The sequence below is a fragment of the Centruroides sculpturatus genome, unplaced genomic scaffold (genome assembly GCF_000671375.1).
Source record: "Centruroides sculpturatus isolate CEXI.00-Female unplaced genomic scaffold, Cexi_2.0 scaffold26, whole genome shotgun sequence".
NCBI lineage: Eukaryota > Metazoa > Arthropoda > Arachnida > Scorpiones > Buthidae > Centruroides > Centruroides sculpturatus.
Genome location: NW_019384653.1, coordinates 455,708 through 479,604, shown reverse-complemented (window position 1 = coordinate 479,604; position 23,897 = coordinate 455,708). Strand labels below are relative to the sequence as shown.

The following is a 23,897-nucleotide window of genomic DNA, read 5'->3' as shown; positions in this document are numbered from 1 at the left end:
TCCACTTGCTCTCATTGTTGAGATTATTTTTATCATTTTATTTAAATGTTCTTCTTGTAATTCCAAGTCTACACCATATCTATTTTTGCTTGGAACAGAACCTTTTGGTGCATAGCTATTAAAAATGTCGAACTACATATTTATATCTTTAATATACGTTTCATTGATAATAACAATTGATTCATAATAAACGTTTCATTGATATTCACATTCAATTCTTTCCATAAACTTATGTTACTGCAACTACAGTCACTGTACTACAGACACAATAATGTCTACAGACACAATAATGTGCAACTACAGACACAAGCTACTACATTATACGATAGTAAATAAAGTTCTGCTATTAATTTTAAAAGTATTTCTCTTGTCATTTTTGATCAAACCCGATGTAAACAGGTTGCTTCCAATTTGAGAAAAGAAGGTTATTATTGCAACCATACACAGCACACCTAGTACTCAGTATTTTGTTTTTCACCTAACATAAAAATATAGCTTTAAATATTTAATGACTTATATTTAAATCATCTTACCTTATAAAAAACTTAGTCAAATAAAACAATTACAGAAATATTAAAATAAATCACTTCGTTAATCACAAAATTGGATGAATATTAAAAGCGAAAACTAAACACGTGCACACTTTGCTCTATGTAAACAGAGAGGTCAGGACACGTGTGACGTCACTAACTTGCCATTCCTGGCTAACATTGTAGAATAGGGATCTGGCTATCCTTGTAGTATATTGTCCTTGGGTGGATGCTACACGTATACCGCATCCAATTCTATCCAGGACCGGTTCTGGGCTGTTAGCCGCCTGCCCGCTAGATATTTGGCTGCTCTCGCCCGATTACGTGAATCACGAGTAGATTTATAACTTAACCCAACCGATAAGAATTTACTGGTATGTTTTTATGATAGTTCTGTATAGTTGACAGGAGTTTAAAAAATCCATTAAAATATTTGATATTTTTATTCCGCTCTCAGATTTTATATTACTCACGGATTTCGATGTTAAACCAGTGATATTACGATTTCGTGCGTCCCATCTTTAAGGGGATGTAGAAAAAAACGTGTACAAATTTTGTATAATTTAAAAATTAACTGTTACTTTGACAGCATCATCTACAACTAAATTTAATGAATGAGAGAGATGCATGAGGTACAGCTCTAGAATTTATTTTCCTTAAATTTACGATTTATGTATCCGTTGTCATAAAAATTTGTCTTTCCACTTTTTTCTCAAGACTACAAATATTCGAGTACAAAGTAACCGGTTTCGACTTATTTCTACTTAAGAAGTAGTTAAATAATTAAGCAATTAGGGAATTGGGGACATAAACAAAACCCTGANACGATTTATGTATCCGTTGTCATAAAAATTTGTCTTTCCACTTTTTTCTCAAGACTACAAATATTCGAGTACAAAGTAACCGGTTTCGACTTATTTCTACTTAAGAAGTAGTTAAATAATTAAGCAATTAGGGAATTGGGGACATAAACAAAACCCTGACGAAAGAGCTGAAATTTTACTTAAACAAAAGCTTAATCAATCTCTAGCCGAGTACAGTGAGACTGATTTCTTCAAAATATTAGATGTAATAAAGACAGAAATTTTTCCAGTTCAACGAGAGTGACCGAAAAGTTATAAATTTTGGATATTTCCGTGGATACCTAGTCCTAAAACAAATTAGAAAACAAATGATGGACAATCTATTAAGTTTAACATATTTAGACTTTTACAGCTATGGTGAGAAACATTTAAAATTTACAACAATCCTATCGCGTCCTTTGAGATATACTAGTGATGCGACAAAAGAGGCATTTGACATTAACCGGTATCGGCACCCTCGGGATTTAGCAGCCCGCGTGTATGCACGCACTGCACACCTAGCAGGACCGTCTCTGATTCCACTCGTAGGGAGCTATTTGACTTTAAGTGGTTAAGATTTAAAAAGTAAAGAAGATTTTACGTTATTTTTATGCACGTTTTTTTACAAAGCTATATTTAATTATATAATTTTCTTTAAAAGTATATTCATACAATTGAAGAATATTTGTACCAGGTATGTAAATCCACCACACATTTTATTTCATCAAGTAAATTTTTATAATTTTATTTTTAATTTTAACCCTTATATCGTGGCTAGCGATTCCGAATGTAATTGCGATATTGAAAATTTATTTTTAAAAAGTTTTGGCTCAAGATCATATAATGAAAAAGAAAACATTATTAAAAGAGAAAGGCCAATGCCTAAGTTAAATATAAACGTTTCAATAAAAAAATTTGTTCGACATTTTCACGATAAAATGGCTCTGTAAATGCATAAAAATGCAAAAATTATTTTGTTGGCTTGCCTACTATTTTCAAATGAAATTAGTGTGTGGAATAAGAATGGCTTTGACAATTTAGCTGACAAAAGACACGAAAAATCATCGATTCTTTCGTATTTGAAGCAATTTGGAAATCAAAGCAGAATAGAATTTAGCATTAGTAAATAATATAAAATAAATATTGAAAATATAACGAAATAGTTACGGCTAATAGATATGTTTAAATTAATAGATGTTATATGTTTTTATCAAAGCAAGAATCGGCATTTAGAGGGCATAGGGAATCTATTGAATCTAATAAACAAGTTCAATATAATTACCTCTGTTATTTATTAATTACGTCAGATAAATTAAAGAATTAACTGATTGCCTCTGGAAGTCGTACACAGATTCCCTAATAGAAACACAGATAGAAACACAAATTCCCTATCATCAAATGTCACGGCACTCCACTGCATAGTACGGGCCGAAAAAAGTCGGTCGTCGATAAAATCGGATATTTTAATTAGTAGACCCAATATATATAACGGGACTGTTAGATTTTTATAATCTAGCAACGAAATTGCTCTTTTCTGAGCCATTTTCTAGTGGTTAAGAGTAGTTGATTTGATTTTATCGACTATTAGAAACATTACATTCAGTTTGTTAATTTCTGTCGAGTTTAGAATAAATTTTATTTCGTTTATGATATTTCGAATGCAAACGTTCGAAATGATATACAGAAGAACATTACTCAAACATCAGACCAAAATCCATGGTGATTATCCAAAGCCTATCGCATATTTTTGTCTTACTACTGACAAGCGAATTAAGACTTTTTACGATATCGTTAAACTTGCTGCTGTAGTGCATCTCGAGTCGTTATAGGACAAAAAAGTATAAACGATACAAAATATTTCAAAAATTTATTGCCTTAAACAAAAGTAGACAGAATGATGCTTCTTGCATCAGTCATTAGCAATGTAGGTAAATTCTTTTGGGAGTTATAGTAGGACGGGTTGTCAGAAAGCTAGAGAATATCACCATGGGCATTGCCCTGTAGCAGAAGAGATACTGTATTTTTGCTAAATGAAACTGAACAAGTCACAGGCATTATGCAGTTTTTAGATGCATTCTTTCGAATATGGAAAAACTTTGCCCGAAAATAATTTAAGTACATATTACTTGACATTATATATAATATAATTTTGAAACTTTACTCCTTCTGGCTTTTCTTCTTCGGCTTCTTTACTTGGTTGATTCTTGCTTACTTTAAACGTAACTCAAATAAAAGCATTCTGTCTAATTGAAAAAGACGAATCTCAGACTTTTTCCACTTTACTCTGTGGGCACTAATAAGACCTATATTAGCCAGACTATTACAAAGTTAACCAGACCCTTAATGGAACGGTCCGATAATGAAGGACTGGGCCGGATATATCCAGACAAACCACTCCAGAAAAATTCCCCCGGTTTTTTTGACTTATTCGGATTAGATTTCGAGTCCTAAGAGCATTTTAATCACTTTGGCATAAGGCCGTCTGTGTCGGGTGGGGCAATGTACACGTAAGTAAAGATGGCAGGGTTTTCTAAAAATACACTATTGTACACAACAGGGAAATCAAAAATAGCTCAAAACTGTACACATAATTAATAGATTGCCCCGTTTACTATTTTATTTTGCATATTTACCATATATTCCCACGCCGAAAAAACGTACTTCTTATTTCATTACAGCTCTTATAGATACAACTTTTATATGAAAATTCAAAAGATAAAAAAATCAAATTTTATTGGCTTCGGAACACTACAAAATGCTAATACGTCGTCATTTCCGCTTCCAGTATCTTTCTATGAAAATATTGTCATGAAATCATATTTTTAAAATAATTTTATTTTCGTCTTCTATCTTAACATTACAGGATCCACCCTTGGCCAAGTAGCTAAAATCAATGTATATTTAGTACTGTATATTGTATGATAACCATTGGTAGTTGGTTGCGGATTTCAGCCTTTCCAACGGGCCTGTCGCGCGAGTTTTCTTCATGTGTCTAAATGTGTTAACCGGACGTTCTAGAGATCGGGTTCGAGTTCGAGTCACGAACTCTCAGGAATTTTTCGCGCGCGCTCTCTCTCCCGGATTTATCGGACCCGTTCTCACCATTGCCCCGCCTCCATTCTGAGTCTATAAGCTAAAACTAAGTCTATAAGCCGCCATTGTGAGTCTTGTAGCCAAGACCACAATAGGTAAGAGGGAGAAAGCCTTCATATTTCCCACAAAACGGATAACGAAAGAAAATAAAAAAAGCTACTCGATTATTATTTCTCTACGTTTAAAGGTAAAAAATAACAAATGTATTAATAAAAGAAATAGTAATTAAATTTTTATTGATATAACATATTCCAATTTTAAATTAACGCTGTAGTTAGAGGGCCAAAAGACGACTGCGCAGTAGAAAGTGTAAGGAAATCTCGCAGCGAGGCAGGAGGCGGTCGAGAGCAGACTAGATTTATATTATTGGTAACGAAATTAACTTTTTATATTTCTTAGACTAAAAAAAAATGTAAAATTTTCAAAGATAAAATGGAAATATCGAGTAAAGTCGAGCTAACTTTAATTCTTTTACTTTAGCAGGTGGTCGATTATAATATAAAATTTAACAATATAATTTTGACTGTTATATTTATAAATACTTAAATATTTTGAATATATTATTATATTGTTATTTAAAGGAAGTAATTGCTGCTTGACGGAAAAGTTACTTTCATTCTAAGCTTTCGTAATAAGGAAGTGAATGATAATCATCTAATAGAATATCGTCATTAATGTATTGTTTCCCTGACCCACATTCCTTTTAACTGGTTCATTAACACTGCTTATGGTCAAACATCGTTTCACTTATTAAATATTTTAAATTCGTAAAAGCCAGATTGTTTTTCTCGATAACGTTTTTCATAACGTGACTTAGCTTTTCTATGAGATATTCTAAATTAGTTAATAATAGAGTAAACAGAAAAGAAGAATTGCTCTCATGTATGTTCTCTGCATTTTCAGAAAATAAAAACTTCGACTAGTTTGAGAATTTATTCGTAAATTTGTGAAAAATACTTTTATCCCGCTTTTGAGGGGCTTCATAATCTCGGGCCCATTTTAGGATACTGTTCTGCAAAAGGTGGCATGGACTGTCAATTACTTTGACCATTTTTGCTTCTGCGGACGTGCAGTTGGCATCTCCAAAAGAGTCCCGACTGTGTTTTGTACCTGTTAATCTACGTATTCGAGAACTTGCGATGTGAACATTTTCGACTTCCTCGAAAGACTGTTCGAAAATTTCAAAAGTCTGTTTCCTAAATATCTATATTTAAAAATGTCTGAGTTATTTCGTAAATAGCAAATGCTGATAATGAGTATTTGAAAGCTTATCGATTGTAAATAAGGTTTTATGATAAAATTTAATATGAAATTGTACATTTAGTACTAAAGTATTTTAATAAATATTTCGCTAGAAATTTACTAAAGTTGAAATTCCCTTAGGTAATGTTTCAAAAAAATCAAATGTGCTTTTGTAACTTTTGAAATATTTCATGGGCTAAATGTAAAATATTTTATTACAAAATTAAAATCATTTTTGCAAGATTATTTTTAATGTTTACAAGGCAAGTTTACAATTTTCTGATTTTTGTTAGAAGTTTATTATGTGGATGTTGAATACATACATTAAAAATTACAATAAAACTTTCCTAAGACCATTTTCTGTACCAAAGAGATTCTGGTCTTTTATAGAGGATTGAAAAATTTTAAGAACGGAATTGGTTAATTGGTTGCCCACCTGACTGCATGGGTATCCATTAGCTTCTTATAAGACGATAGGGAATCTCCAAAGTGATCAGTTGAAGTGGTAGTGGTCCAAGATTTACTTTAATTGATCCTGTTAGAAAGGTAAAACTTCAAAGAACATATTTTTTAATTCTGTTTGAGAAAAGTTTGATCTTTTTAAGAAATGCATTTAAAGCTTTTTTTTTTTTTTTTCAATATCATGGCATTTCAATATCATTTTAGTAGCACAAATAATTATAATTAAAATATTTCATTGTAATTTTCTAAATGTTTCTGGAGTAAAGAGCAAATTACAAAGAACATATTTTTTAATTCTGTTTGAGAAAAGTTTGATCTTTTTAAGAAATGCATTTAAAGCTTTTTTTTTTTTTTTCAATATCATGGCATTTCAATATCATTTTAGTAGCACAAATAATTATAATTAAAATATTTCATTGTAATTTTCTAAATGTTTCTGGAGTAAAGAGCAAATTAAATGGTAGTATAGAATTTGAGTTCTAAAATTGTAAGTATACTTTTGTATTATTGCAACTTGATCATTAAATTACTTCATGAAAGTTTGTTTAACATGTTCACAGCATCAGTAGATAAACGTTTAGGCAGCTGCTGGGAGTTACGAGTCACCTGTGACTCGTAGTCTATTTTAATACAGAGTGGCACGAGTCACCCATGCCTCATATTATTAAATTAATATAATTTATTGCACCTAATAAAATAATATTGATATATCAAGTATGATGTTTGTAGAATTATGTTATCAAAACATATGTGCCGTCCCACGGAAAAACAAGCAGTTATGTCTGTTGCCCTAACTAGACATGTCCATACGAGTCACAAGTGCATCGTAACGTCGTGAACGTGTTAAACAAGAAAATCGTTTGATATTGATTACTTTGTTCGGTGCTGGAAATACGTATTAAAATTCTTATGTACTAATGAATTTGATGATGTAGAAGAAAAACACAATAATAATTACTACAATAGTCAGTTTCAAAATAATTGCTTTAATTTTTTGTAATAAAACACTAAGTTTTACCTTGAATTTGTTACCAAATCATTTTTACAATTATGGAGTTTTCTTGTGCTTTCAAGAATATGATGATTGTATTTAATATATGTTTTCATAGGTATTGAAGTTTTTATATTAATATAGTTTGTTAATTAAAAATTTTTTTCTTTTATTAATACTTAATCAACTCCACTTTCCTTGTATACTTTAAAACAGAAGTTATACGTAGATAATTTATTCAAAAAATTTTACTTTCATAATTTTTTTTTTAGCTGAAGAATAAAGTGATTCTGTTTATCAGTGTGTTGTTCAATTTTAAAATAACTTCCTCCTTTAATTGGCCTCTGACAATTATTAAATGATGAATTGCTGAATTTAATCATAAATTAGTTGATTTTTGATTTCATAAAGGAACTTCATTAGTATAACTTTCTTTAAAATTGATTTCTATATTTCAGACATTAGTAATCAATTTTCAAACTAAAAATTCCAAATACTTTGTATTTATATAAGTGTTTTGTCCTTCAAATAATTGTTTTAATATTTTGTAAATAATTTTAAGTGAAAAAAATTAAAGAATTTGGGTTGAACAATTAAAAGTATATTTATAAAAGACAATAGTATATATGTAGTTAACATTTTGTTTCTGGATTCTAAACAAGTTCACCAACATGTATATAGTTGTCAAACTTGTTTGGTTTAAAGGGTGGTATATCAGAAGTATGGTGACTAGTATGCAATTATTATTGATGTGTGTATACATATATATTAATATGTATAAAATACGTATATCAATACTAAATATATTCTGTTAATATTTTAAATTACAACTTTTTTTAATAATAAATGATGCTTTTAGCCCACGACTTTAATTTAGATAGTTAGATAGCCTAATAAATAGGATTTGAACAATTTGGAGGGCTTATCATACTAAAGCCGATCAAAACATAGACCAGATCTTTTACAAAAAATATTTAGTTTTTAATAATCATCTTCAAATTTAGGAAAGGATGCATTTAAGGTACAAGGACTCCTCATCAGATTACACATAAAATTTTTTTAATATAATAATGTGATATATCACGTTATTTGGGACCAGTAAATGTCTTATTTTATGCTTGATATTTTTTAGTTCTTTAGTATATGGGTTTTATTAAATATTGTAAATACAGTGCACTGTATATATCAAAAAGTCCTTTGTATTGGTTTGGTTAACTATTAGTGTTATATTTATATGTGCTAAGTTGGTACTATGTTTGTAAGCTGATGAGGAGTCCTTGTATCTGAAATGCATTCTTTCCTAAATTTGAAGGTGATTATTAGACAAAATTTTTTTGTAAAAGATCTGGTCTATTATTTGGTCAGCCTTGGTGTGATAAGGCCTCCAAATTGTTAAATCCTATTTATTAGGTTATCTAACTCTATCTAAATAAAAAATTTTTTTATAAAACTTTAAATATCTCAATATACAGGATATTAGTCATAGAATTTGATATGTTATATAAGAGAGTGAAACCAGGAATAATTTTCCTGTAATTAGAGGAGTGCAGAATGTGATCCAGTAGCATTTTGTTGTTTTAATTTGGTGATTTAATATTTCAGTTTTGGAAAAATATTTAAGATTGCTACACTTACCAAATCATTGTTTAATAAGATCCATTACCACACTAACTGGTTAAATGTAATAAAAACATTCACAAACACCAAGACCAGTTAAAATCTCAACAGGCTATGTGTATAAACTGTTTTAAACAGACAAAAATGTTCCTGCAAGTAGTCTGTTGGGATTTTAACCAGTCTTGGTGTTTGAGAGTGTCTTCATTGTTTAATATACACTTTTTTTTTCTCTTAATATAAATTAAAAGTGATATCTGATGATTCAAATTTACTTATGATCTTTAATTTCTTGTTTCAACAACTTTAAGTATGAATGATGATTACACAAATTAAAATTGTGCTATGTTGAACATAATATTTTGGAAAATATTAAATTTAATATTTTCCAAAATATTTTGTTAATATATAAAATAAGATAAATAAATAACAAAATAAATAAAATAATTTAATATTTTGGAAAATATTAAATTATTACATTTTAAGTTTATTAAAATTAATTAATAGAACATGTTTAAACCCTACTTAAAAATTTACTCTAGAAATTTTATTAATGAATTTTTTTACTTAGAAATTCCAAACTGATATTTAACATATTAAAAACCATTGTCCCTTGTTTTAATATTCCATTGAACTTTATTCACAGGTGGATGAATAAAATAATTGCTAAATATATTAAGTACTTTTAATAATAGAAAAATATTTTGTTTTGTTCAATTTACTTTCCTGTGATGATTTTNCTTTCAAACAGCCGTAGTCCGTAAACTGCACATGTGCCAGGCTGTGATTGGCTCATGTATTTAAGGATTCCTACAACATGAAATTCTTATGAAGCGGAACGTATCTACCGCGTTATAGGGGGGTCGACTGTATATTAAAAATTATATTAATGTTTTAACCTAATCTTAATTTATTCAGAGTATAGTCATCAAGAGAAGTGATTTAAATACATAATTGTCAACATAAAACAGACTTATTATGAGTATCATGGCTTCATCTTTCCTGGTAGAGACCAGAAGTTGCCCAAGATTTTGAATACGCCCAATTGTCAAAGCCAGTACCACCAAGATAAGAAAAATTAAAATTGTGCTTAACTTTAAGTTATTCACCCCCAAATATATATATATATATATTTTTTTTCATTGAATTTAGAGAAAAATAACTATTTTCTCTAAATTAAATAGACAACATCACTCTTCATTAATAGAGAAATAATTTTATTTAGAAGTTAAAATATGAAAAAAGGATGAATTTAAATTCACAATTAACTTGGAACTTTTATTTTATAAGACTGAATATTAAATTTTGTTTTTCTAAATTTTTTGAATAGAATTTTATCTATTTTAATATTTTTTATTTCAAAGGAAATAAATAGTAATCAATAAATATATAAATTGATTACTATTTATTTCCTTTGAAATAAAAAATATTAAAATAGATAAAATTCTATTCAAAAAATTTAGAAAAACAAAATTTAATATTCAGTCTTATAAAATAAAAGTTCCAAGTTAATTGTGAATTTAAATTTATCCTTTTTTCATATTTTAACTTCTAAATAAAATTATTTCTCTATTAATGAAGAGTGATGTTGTCTATTTAATTTAGAGAAAATAGTTATTTTTCTCTAAATTCAATGAAAAAAAAATATATATATATATATTTGGGGGTGAATAACTTAAAGTTAAGCACAATTTTAATTTTTCTTATCTTGGTGGTACTGGCTTTGACAATTGGGCGTATTCAAAATCTTGGGCAACTTCTGGTCTCTACCAGGAAAGATGAAGCCATGATACTCATAATAAGTCTGTTTTATGTTGACAATTATGTATTTAAATCACTTCTCTTGATGACTATACTCTGAATAAATTAAGATTAGGTTAAAACATTAATATAATTTTTAATATACAGTCGACCCCCCTATAACGCGGTAGATACGTTCCGCTTCATAAGAATTTCATGTTGTAGGAATCCTTAAATACATGAGCCAATCACAGCCTGGCACATGTGCAGTTTACGGACTACGGCTGTTTGAAAGGTTTTCTTTCATAAAATTAATCAATTTTAAACTAATTTCACTCAACATTTCCAAAACACATATAATGTTTTGGGAATAATCTGTATAAACTATGCTGTAAACAAAAAATTGTAGGATTACTTACTGAGTGTGCACCGTTTGATGATGCCATTGCTTAAGCTTGTTTTTGTCGCGGAGCAGTGCACCAAACGGCGGCCACGTTTTCTGATAAGTTATTTTTTTGCAAAAAATTTGTTGAACTTTGGAGTCATCATTAATAGAAATAATTTTTATGACCATTGAATAAGAAATGTTCTTTTCTCAAGAAATGTATAAAATTAGAGTACTGTACAGTGATACCCCGACTTATGCGATTTTCAAATCTCATCGATTTGTCTTTTGTTTGAGCACCACACAACTCTTGATTACTCATTCCCTCCACACTATTGTTCAACTTACATGTTTGGACGTGTTGCGCGGAATCAACACACAGCTACAATTTATTTTGTGTTATTTATTTCTGTGTTTGTTATATCTACGGAGATTCGAGAGACTCTATTTGGTGATTTCTTGTAACAATGAACGAATCAAAAGATGAGATAAGATTAATGAGAGCATTTATTAGCTTACACACATCCGACTTGGATTTTACACACATTGAGAAATTATACCCCGACTTACGCGGTTATCGCTCTGTCCCACCTATGGCGTAAGTTCGGGGTATTACCTGTATTTGACTTACAGTACCTAATTTAGGCCTACATACTGTACAGATGATAAAAAACTTAACTTACCTGCCTAAACTCTCCGTAGTGTGTAAATAGTTCGGCTGCTTGTCCACTATTGGTCCAGATTCGACCAATCCTGTTGCGACACGAGTTGGCGATGATGTTTTACCGCATTTTATGAGTCTCTTTTAGCATACAAATATGCTCACAATTTTCTCGCCGTGATATACGAATCCGCATTATATGAACCCGCGTTATAGGGGGTCTACTGTATTAGTATATTTACATTTAACATTAAATAATTTTATGTATATCTAACAGNGGTGCACACTCGGTAAGTAATCCTACAATTTTTTGTTTATAGCGTAGTTTATATGGATTATTTCCAAAAAAAAAAATAAAATATATACGTATTTTGGAAATGTTAAGTCGGATTAGTCTAGAATCGATTAATTTTATGGAAGAAAACCTTTTGAACAGCCGTAGTCCGTAAACTTGACAAGTTCTGGGCTGTGATTGGAAGGACTCGTAAGAAATCGTATTCCTAAAGAATAGAACGTATCTACTGTCTTATAGGGGGGTCGACTGTATACCCCAAAGTCTATCGAACCTATACTACTGATGCAACCATAGTTTTCTATATGTCGATCCTATATAATAAAAATTCTTTTCTTTCTCCGTTAGCTTAATCGTATAGATCCCAAACATGTGCATTTGTCATGTTTTTCTGTCTGTTTGGAATAATGATATGATGGAAGGAAACACTTAATCAGCACAACGTATTTTATATTACTGTAGATATTAAAAATATAATCCAACTCCTTTGTTCTATACAAAATTAAATAAAAAAATATAAGTTTTGTGGAGTGTCCAGTATATATAGTGATATATTTGAGTGGATTTTGGAAACATATAAGCTATTACAATTATAAAATGATTAAAATTTTAAAAATTCTTGATGATGAATATAGAAAATATACAAAAAGAGTTATCTATAAAAATATCTAATTCTGTGATCGGGAGAATTTGTGCTGCGCTGTTCGAATCCAACATCTTACATCAAACAGATGCTTCTCTTTCCTTTAAAATTAAGACTTTTGTCATTTTACAAGAATAAAAACTATAAAATTTTTATAACAAAATCTGATAACAGATGGTACCCCCCACAATTTTATTTTTTGCTTAATAATATAAAAGTTATTTTTTAAATAAAAACTTAACAGCCAGAGAAGTTATGCAACTCATTGCTAGATTTTATTTAGTTTTTAAAGTGTAATATTAGGATTGATTTCATTATTTATAACTCCTATGGAAATTTAAAATATTGTCATCTTTCTGTTTTCAAAATTTTCATTTTTCATTAAACTCTTCTCATTGAATAAGTTCAAAGATAGATTTAACATAACACGGAACACCACATCATTTGCCACTTTTTTGGTTTTTCTTTCCCAGTGTCCTGGCAGTCAGCATTTGTGCTCTCTCGAAAACACCAGCAGTCTTGTCACTTTTGGCAGCATACTACTAGATTGATGCCAAGACTTTGAATATGCCCATTGGTTTCCAGTTCCAAAAGTAATAATCAAAACTGGGTTAAGTCCAGATTTTGAGAACCAGTTTTCAACCCTACTGTAATAATGAAATATAACTTTCAAGGATAAATAAATTGTAATTAAAATATTAATTAATGATTATATTTTTTTTTCAACATTTACAGATTTTCTAGTTAAGTTGTAATTATAAATTAATAATAATCTTATTTATAACTAAATCTCTTTTTGGCATTATGTAGCTTCAAGTTATAATCTTAATATAATCCCAATTTATGGAAGTTATCTCGATGAATTTCTAAGATTCAGTTAATTCGTAAAAGCAGAGTTCACTGTATTTGAATATAAATATTTTTACAGATTGTAATAATTTACATTAATATATTAAATTTAAAGAAATGTACTAATGTTTAATGGACTTGAATAAACAATTATTTTTTAAAATATTTTTTTCAGAGTTGATTGATAGCTGTTTTGGGCCTTATGACATTGAATGTAACCGAAACTGAAGCTCGAACTGTTTTGCATTGGTTTTCCTCTTGGGACAGTGAAGAGAAAGATAAATTTTTAGCACTTCTTTTAGAAAAGGCACTACCTAATAACGTGTCTTTTCTCACAGAATGTTTAGATTATCTGTCCATGCGTGAAAATTGTCCAAATATTTTCAGGTGCCAATTAAAANTAAAAAATTTTTATAACAAAATCTGATAACAGATGGTACCCCCCACAATTTTATTTTTTGCTTAATAATATAAAAGTTATTTTTTAAATAAAAACTTAACAGCCAGAGAAGTTATGCAACTCATTGCTAGATTTTATTTAGTTTTTAAAGTGTAATATTAGGATTGATTTCATTATTTATAACTCCTATGGAAATTTAAAATATTGTCATCTTTCTGTTTTCAAAATTTTCATATTTCATTAAACTCTTCTCATTGAATAAGTTCAAAGATAGATTTAACATAACACGGAACACCACATCATTTGCCACTTTTTTGGTTTTTCTTTCCCAGTGTCCTGGCAGTCAGCATTTGTGCTCTCTCGAAAACACCAGCAGTCTTGTCACTTTTGGCAGCATACTACTAGATTGATGCCAAGACTTTGAATATGCCCATTGGTTTCCAGTTCCAAAAGTAATAATCAAAACTGGGTTAAGTCCAGATTTTGAGAACCAGTTTTCAACCCTACTGTAATAATGAAATATAACTTTCAAGGATAAATAAATTGTAATTAAAATATTAATTAATGATTATATTTTTTTTTCAACATTTACAGATTTTCTAGTTAAGTTGTAATTATAAATTAATAATAATCTTATTTATAACTAAATCTCTTTTTGGCATTATGTAGCTTCAAGTTATAATCTTAATATAATCCCAATTTATGGAAGTTATCTCGATGAATTTCTAAGATTCAGTTAATTCGTAAAAGCAGAGTTCACTGTATTTGAATATAAATATTTTTACAGATTGTAATAATTTACATTAATATATTAAATTTAAAGAAATGTACTAATGTTTAATGGACTTGAATAAACAATTATTTTTTAAAATATTTTTTTCAGAGTTGATTGATAGCTGTTTTGGGCCTTATGACATTGAATGTAACCGAAACTGAAGCTCGAACTGTTTTGCATTGGTTTTCCTCTTGGGACAGTGAAGAGAAAGATAAATTTTTAGCACTTCTTTTAGAAAAGGCACTACCTAATAACGTGTCTTTTCTCACAGAATGTTTAGATTATCTGTCCATGCGTGAAAATTGTCCAAATATTTTCAGGTGCCAATTAAAATTATTTTCTGTCTGGTTCGACCAGTGGTCCGACAGAGAAAGAAATAATTTTTTACGAAAATTACAAGAACAAGATTACTATTTTGTCGACACATTTTACAAAAAAATAAACGAAGCAACTCCGAACTTAGTTTAGTTTTACTTGTATTCCAATTGTTTATCTAGTCAAGAGAAATCAAAAATGCCTAACAAGTGGCCACTCAATAAATCCGATCAACTTGCATATTTATTGCAATGGTTTCAAGAATACAGTGAGATGCAGAAAGATGATTTTCTGAAGGTTTTAATTGAAGCATATTCGCCTGCCACGGCCAATTCCCTGGCCAATTCGGTCGATTCCATGAATGTCAGCGACAGGCCACCCAGTATCTTCCAGTGCCGAATGAAATTGTTCAACGAATGGATCGTCAATTGGAGTGACGAGGAAAAAAGTGATTTTTTATCTCATCTGAAAATATTAGACGAGAAGTTTATCGAAAACTTTTACGATTCTCTCGATTCTTCAGAATAAGTTTTTTAATTTAAAATACACAATATAGTTTAATTAATGACGATAATCCAGTTGCTCACTTGTATGCATTCCTTTCAAATTGTGATGCTCACAAGGAATTTTTTTAGGCAGCTAGACAAATTTTGTTACAGAATTTACATTGCACTTGTGGGATTCAAGTTGAACTTTAATTATTGTTTAATTAAAAATGTAATGATGATGAATGTTATTTACATTGTCACAAAATAATATTGTGGGTTTTTCTCGGCTGTAGTCAAGACATAACAAAGCAGCTATGCCAGAATTTGGTTTACAGCAATCAAATTGATGGCCAAATGTTTTGTATAAGCATTCCATTTTTCTAATATTAAAAACACACTTATTTACACAGCTTTTGTAATATTTCTAAAAATTTCTACAGTGTGTTCTATTTGTATTCTTAAACTGTAAACTGAATAAATGTGTTATGTATACAAGTTTACATGATTTATACACACATTACCATAATACAACAAATTAGTCTTAGTAATTTTTCATTTTGAAAGTTAAAAAATTAATTTGTAATTTTTATATGATAAAACTTAAATCAAAATTTATCAATAAAAACAATTAACGATGTGATCATATTTGTTTTTTTAAAATTCTGATCTCACTTATTAACATATATACAGTACTGTATGTAAGATATAGGTCTATGTTGTAGACATTGATATGGGAGCAATTGAATAAAACTAGGAATATTTAAATTGCAATTACTTTGTAAGCAAGCATATTCACATCCCAATATTTCACTTTGAAAGATATCAGTTTCACGTGATGTTAAACATTATTTTCTTATAATACCTAATTTAATTTAGATTTACCATAGTCTTTCAGAGTGAGAGTTATTGTCTAGTTTGGGATTTCTTAAACTTTTTCTATTGATATTTGCAACCCTCAATTGAGAAAATTCAGTTTTACTACTAATAATAATTAGATCCGAATGCTCGATTCCTTTTGATGCTTAATTCTAAAAAAAATCACCAAAACAATTAAATTCGGAACTGTAGTTCAGTCACTTCTCTCTCAAGGAATAATGTCAAATGCAAGATGGTCATCTCAGAGATGTAATAATTCTAGTGTGAAATAGGGCACAAATCTTAATTTCTGAAGTATAAAAAATATTTCCAGTTAATGATATGTTTGGGTTTGCATATGCACAATTTACTAAATTTCACCCACTGATACAATGTATTTTTTTAGTATGGAATAATTTTGTATTGAGCATGTGGTCTTATTTGTCAGGGTTTTCAGAATGGGAATTTTTCTAATCAGGAAGAAACAAACGTTTTAGGGAATTCTGTATTATTGAAGGGAAATTGGGCAATAAGTCATTAAACAAAAAATATTACATAATTTCATTATTAAAAATTGTTTTTGAATTTTATTATTAGCTTACCCAAACAGATAAAATTCTGACAAAGTTCTGTTAAAAAAAAAAAAAGCATCCTGATAGAATTAAAGAAATAAAACATTGCCCAGTAAAATTGCTTTAATACAGGTGGATAAGGAAGTGAATGACAGTCCATTTTTGCTAACTAAACTATCAGCATCAGTCACAAATTTCAAAGTGCCAGTCAAGGGGCTGACTCTCCCCATCTCTCAGATCCCTTTATACTTTATTTTTTCATTAATTCCAAAAAGATTATTCAAACTATATTTATGTAAATGAGTATTTTAATATGTATAATTAATAACACAGCAGTATTAATTAATGGAATATCACATTAAAAAAAATATATAGATATAAATCTTTTAGTAGTAGTATACAAATTAAACAGTAAATACATCATCTCCAAGCCTAAACAATCTTTCTCCAACAGAAATACTTTATAGAATTTAAAGTATATAGGAAATGTTACCAAGAAAACATTGTTTGGCTGGTAGAACAATTACAGCCTATTGGTCCTTCAGCTTTTGTCTGCAGGACCCCACTCTACTTTTTGTCTCCAAATTTTACAATTATAGACCTACATGTGCTTATTCTTTAGTAAGCTATCTGTGAATCATGGAACTTTCCCAACTCCTGGCTATCATTTCTGATTTTAATTTTCGGTTTATTCTTATTTTCCTTTGGTATGTGAATGCAGAGATGTTCAGTATAGCCCAGGCATGGCCAACATACGGTGACCTGTGGGCCAGATCCAGCCCATCTAATGAATTTATGTGGCCCGCGATCAATCTTTCAATAATAGCTACTGAAGTCTCAAATAGCTTGATGAAAAATTCTGACGCCTAAAAAAAAAGGTCAACAACTCACTGTGCGTTTAGAGTTAACCCTCCATTACAAATATTGTAAGTACAGCATAGAATGTTGATAAAGCATGATAATGTGAAAAATGTATCTGTAATCTCTACAATTTAGTCTCTACAGGATGACACCACAATGACATCTCGCACCACCTCAAAATCTTCCTAGGGCAGTCTCTGGTTCAGCCCGTGGAAAAAGTTTTCTTTCCAATTCGGCCCGGGGGCAAAAACTGTTGGCCACCCCTGGTATAGCCAATGCCTCCATTAATGTAAGTGAGAGTGGGATGTTCAGGCTTTTTTTGCTTAAAATTTGGCATTACATATTAACTTCTTTCCTTAGTGTTAATACTACCAAGATGCCACTCATTTTAAGCAAGTCTTTTCAAAAGTAGAGGAATGTTAATACACACTGAAGAAAACAAGCTGTTGAAAAATAAATTGTAGACAATAAATGAAAGTCTTGGATGAGGGAACAGAGGAGAGGACCATCAGACTGGTGGTATTTGTAGTAATCAGATATCTTTGTAACTGTAGTGAACTTGTAATAGACACACACCCCTCCACAGACACACAGTGTGGAAAATTTCAACAGACAAATTTCTAGGGATGATTGATTGATTAAAAAAATTTGTTTTAAACCATTCTTAGGTCACAAGTCCATCTTTCTGCTGCTACTGATAATCTTGTGTTAGGCTATGTATCATAAATGATTACCACTTATTGGACCATACTTGTTATCTCTTCATCTTTATCATTCTTAGTAGTAGTATTGCCAGATTTTCTGGAGAAAGTTCTCTTAAATGTCAAAAGACTGATGTGGTTTCAACATGGAGCTGCTCCTCATTTCTCAAGACAAATATATGATCAATTTACTGCTATTTTTGGCATTTAAAAGAGGTGGGCCTGTAGCCTGGCCTCAATCAGCTGACCTGATGCTATTGGACTTTTTTCTGTGGAGTTTAATGTAACTACACAGAAAAAGTCTTTAATGTAAGTCTACTCTTTACCAGTTCAGGATGAAGAGTTGCTTATATGTTGTGGTTGCAGCTAGAATCAGAGATATTCCCAATATCTTTGGATAAGAATATCTCTGCTTTACCACTGTGGATCTTGTACAATAATTAACTTAGGGTGGTTCAAAACAAACATTGTTAATTTTGTTTCCTGACTTATCACCTCCAGAAATTTGTCATATTTTTCACACTATGTATCAAATTGGCATCAAACCAATAAGGGTCAAGAAATCCAAAATTGAAGATAGTGATTTACCACATGCTGAGGACAATTATCATTGGTGAAGGTGGGAAACTAAAAAACAAACATTAGAGGTCTAGGAACCCGGATGTGTGTGAACAATTGGGGTGCCACCAGGCTGGCAGTTCGTCTCCCTCTTTCAAACTGAATCATGGCCAGCTGACTTGGGATGCTGCTCCCGGTACTCTCTGCAGTCCTGGATCTGTCATAATACAGCCTAAGTAGTGATGAATGCATAGTCAATTCATTCAGAAGTATAGGGAGCTTTCTATTGAACCTTTTGTCTAGAATGCATTTCAGCCAGTTATGTCTTGAGTGAGATGGTAAATAGTTCATCTAAGTTTGGGCTAAACTTGTAACAGTTGGTATGATTATCTGGAACTTGCAACAAGACAATATCATTTGTGTGAACAAATGATATTGTCCAGGATGAGCAAGTTTGGCATAAAATCATCTCTCTTTCTAATTTTGGTTATCTAGAGCATTGTACTGCTTGTAACTGGGCTTCAGTCAGTGTTGTGCTTCTTGTAGGTTTTTACCAAACTGAAGAGCTTCCAGTGCAGCAGTCTTAAGTGCCAACAACCAAATCTAGCACAGAAGACCAATGCATTTTCAGGTTAGCTATTAGTTAGATTTATTGTTTCATTTGCTCTTCACAAAAACTATTTTCTGGTGGATGGTGGTAGGAGATAGGTGAAGTGGATGCTGTTTTCCTTTGCAAATGTCTGGAATTTCTTAGATTGAAAATTGATGCTGTTATCTGAAATGAGTAACCTCAGTAGTCCCACCTGTGCAATAGCAGCTGCGAGTGCACTAATTGCTGCTTCAGCTGTGCTGCATTTTGTAGCTCTTGCTCATAAGATGTGTTAATTATAACACCAATAGTTCCTTTGTATTGGTTAACTATTGATATTATAATTATGTTGTTGCCATGTGTTTGTAAGCTGATGAGGGGTCCTTGTACCTGAAATGCATCCTTACCTAAAGTTGAAATGTGATTATTAAAAACTAATTTTTTTGTAAAAGTTCTGGTCCTTTCTGTCAGCCTTGGTGTAATAAGCCTTCCAAATTGTTAAATCCTATTTATTAGGTTATCTAACTCTATCTAATGTAAAATCATTTGTTGATAACTTTATTGACCATCTGTTGAGTCAATGCTTTTCATCTTTGATGGTGTAGATCCATTTGAGGACCATGTAATCTGTAAATAGATCAAATTGGGCCCCTCCTCAAAGCCATAATATTAAGGCATTGACAATGTCAACATGCAGATAGTGGTGTTGGTGATTTGCTCCTATTTCTGTAAGATTCTTTATGGCTAATATTAGCATGGTTTGTATCTGGCCTTGAATCATGCTGGCACCCCCTGAACTCCATCGACCGATTGCAGAGACAGAGTTTACATTAAACGACGTTTACACATTGGCTCTTACTTACTTCGCTATTACTCCCCTGTTTTAGGAGTCGTTGGGCCAATCGGATTATTTCTTCGTGACGTCAGAAATGGTCGAGTGAGTCTAGAAAATAGGTCAAATAACTTGTTTCTAATCGCTGTCTTGTAGACAGCGATTAGAAACAAGTTATTTGACCTATTTTCTAGACTCACTCGACAGCAGGTTTAGAGGGCTTTTCAATTCGAGTGGTAGCTTTGTTTGTGGAAAAGTTTAGATAAAAACAGACATCGTTTCTTTGATAAATGTTGTAAACGGTACGAATCGACAAAATTACTCATTAATTAATTAACTGCTCGGAACAAAAACAACAAAATGAAATACTTTAAATTTGTTTTAAATGTTCCAATTTCGATATTCAAATGGGTGAAGACTTAAAACTACAATTAAATCAGATGCATTTATTTACAATTTGAGTATCGTGTCGGTTATAAAACGTTAATGCATTTCGGGGTCGTTGTACTGTTAAACAAACGAGACAATTTTAATAATTACAGAAATCTGTTTATAGATATAAAAATGTAATATTAATAATAAAATATTTAAAATTATTCATTTCGACAGTAATAAGATGTCGAAATAATTCCTTAAAAATCTATTCCGAAGACGAATTTCGAATTCGGTATAAATTTTCTAAATATGGATTTGTTCATATTTTAAATCGTATTGGCAACGAAATTGAATAACGAAATAGAAAAGGATTGTCATTAATTGCCGAACAATGATTTTGACGGCCTTAAGCTTTCGGAATATAGCTGACGACCATTTCTGATGTCACGAAGAAATAATCCGATTGGCCGAACAACTCCTAAAACAGGGGAGTAATAGCGAAGTAAGTAAGAGCCAATGTGTAAACGTCGTTTAATGTAAACTCTGTCTCTGCAATCGGCCGCATGAGTTCTCAATAGTTAGTGCTACCCAAAACCAGTCATCAAACATTGTTAGATTGGAGCATATAGCATTGTTCTGAAGGATGGAAGCGTTACTGGCTGTGAATAATGGTGGTGCTGACTTCATCGGAATTTTTGAAGCTCTGAGAAGACGCATCTTGTCTTGTGCATAGCTCTGAATTTTGTTTAACCCAGTCATTTTCTGTTGTTCAGCTGCAACTGCTGGTTGTACAATAGCTGTGCCATAGCAGGCAATGAATAAGTGGTGGGTCTGTTGCCAACTAATGCCTGGTGTCTTAGTCACCCCTTCAGAATACCACATCAGTGTCCCCCCAAAAGGTAAGCAATTAGGGCCTTGACTATCTGTCAGTGATGCTGGTTACTACAAACACACTCAAAGCGATGTGCATCTAGGCATTGGCTCTTATGTAAGCAGTACTGCCACTGTAGTGCTCAAGAAGTGAGCCCTTAACAAAACAGTAAAAGCAGTTTTTGTCATTGACATCATTTGATGATCCTGATTTCCAGTTGTGTGAGTTGTGGCAGTGCTTGATGTATCCTGTGTTGTACAGATGATGGTCAACTTCAGCCAATATTTCACTTCTTATACCAGAGTCATGTTGAATTGTCTTATTGTGGCCAAAGCTTCAGTAATTGACTGGAGACTGATTTCCAGATTTGATGTTGAGGGCAAATGTTGTTTTTCTCAAGTATTTTCTCAGTATTTTTCTCAGCATTCTGAACAAAACAGTAAAAGCAGTTTTTGTCATTGACATCATTTGATGATCCTGATTTCCAGTTGTGTGAGTTGTGGCAGTGCTTGATGTATCCTGTGTTGTACAGATGATGGTCAACTTCAGCCAATATTTCACTTCTTATACCAGAGTCATGTTGAATTGTCTTATTGTGGCCAAAGCTTCAGTAATTGACTGGAGACTGATTTCCAGATTTGATGTTGAGGGCAAATGTTGTTTTTCTCAAGTATTTTTCTCAGCATTGTTTTTCTCAAGTATTTTCTCAGTATTTTTCTCAGCATTCTGCACAAAACAGTAAAAGCAGTTTTTGTCATTGACATCATTTGATGATCCTGATTTCCAGTTGTGTGAGTTGTGGCAGTGCTTGATGTATCCTGTGTCGTACAGATGATGGTCAACTTCAGCCAATATTTCACTTCTTATACCAGAGTCATGTTGAATTGTCTTATTGTGGCCAAAGCTTCAGTAATTGACTGGAGACTGATTTCCAGATTTGATGTTGAGGGCAAATGTTGTTTTTCTCAAGTATTTTTCTCAGCATTGTTATCCTCTAAATTAGCGATTGGATCAAATTAATGACAAATTAAATTCAAACATGTGAGAATCCAACTGTCATGACTGTACAAAAAAGCAAAATAAGTTTGACAGTATCTTACAATCGTTACTAGTGACACAACTGCTTGACTCAGATCCTGTTGACTGCACCAAATGAACTGGCATCAAACCGATAAGTTCAAGAAATCCAAAGTTGAAGATGGCAACTTACCACAAGCTGAGGACAATCATTGTTAGCGAAGGTAGAAAACTTGAAAAAAAAAAAAAAAAAGTTAGAGGTCTAGGAACCTGGCTGTCTCTCTCTGAATAATTGAATGCAGACTAGAACTGACAATAAATAATTTAGAATTCTGGGCACAGTCAAATGTTCTCACTAACAAAAACAATTTGCGAATATTTCTGTAGAATCAGAGTACTACATCTTGATCCAACAATCTGATTTGGAGATATAAAGTACAAACTGAAACCAAATTCTTGGGTATGATCTTGGACAAGTCTCTTACATTTAAATCTCATATTACCCAACTAAATGGCTGGTGTACATGTGCAATGAATATATTGAAAGCCTTGTACAATACCTCTTAGGGAACAAACTGGAAAACCATGCAGAAAATCTATCAGGCACTTATCTGGCAAAACTAGACTATGGAAGTGCAGTATAAGAATCTGCAAGTCCATCAAGACTACATCTGCAGAATATGCGTATGTACAGGACTGTTCCAAACTACATCAATACCAAGCTTATATACAGAATAAGTGGAACCACCTCTATCTCTGCAAAAATTGCATCTATCATTACAATTACATTTGAAACTCCAAAATCATCAGCTATCCCTCTTACATCAGCTAACATTACCATCAATTCCAGCAGCTTTCTTTCATAAGCAACCCTCATACAAATCTCCAATTTCTATACATTTGTGTACTAACCTACAAGCAATAAATCTTCACCTGTATACAAAGTCCTTTTCCAAAGTGTCTTTTTTATAGTTGTTTATTTTCTTTTTCTGTTTTCATCACAGTTGTAGGGTATGCCAGTTCAATTTTCATTTCTTGATTTCTGTTCTAATTTGGATTGTTTTTAAACACTTTTTCCATTATATGTACCAGGTAACTTGGCTCTTTGAAAGAATTACATTGACAAATTGTATAATGAAGCCATCAATACAATCAATTATAAATTTTTTTCTTTGGTGTTTGTACTATCAGTTGACAAAACATAAATGCATTTGGTAGGAACATTGTTAATGTAATAGTTGGTGTACTTGATAGTGTCTCTAAAAGCACAAAATAAGCAATTAAAAAAATATGTTTGCTCACTACAGATTTTCTGGCCAAATGGAAAGTGTTATAATAGCATCA

At 31.3% G+C, this 23,897-nt stretch overlaps 1 protein-coding gene and 1 long non-coding RNA gene across 2 annotated transcripts in view; one reads left to right on the top strand and one right to left on the bottom strand.

The window, feature by feature from the left end:
• Positions 1 to 4,745: 4,745 nt before the first annotated feature.
• On the top strand, positions 4,746 to 14,914 carry LOC111626338. The gene is made up of 3 exons (XR_002756876.1): positions 4,746 to 4,834; positions 13,520 to 13,731; positions 14,840 to 14,914. It is a non-coding gene; the product is annotated as an uncharacterized LOC111626338 (long non-coding RNA).
• LOC111626337 (arginase-1-like) overlaps positions 14,007 to 23,897 on the bottom strand; it is a 79,838-nt gene continuing 69,947 nt past the window's right edge. Inside the window, exon 11 of the mRNA XM_023369667.1 lies at positions 14,007 to 14,250. Coding sequence (XP_023225435.1) covers positions 14,204 to 14,250 — 47 coding nt within the window. The 3' untranslated portion in view covers positions 14,007 to 14,203. The remainder of the gene's footprint in view (positions 14,251 to 23,897) is intronic.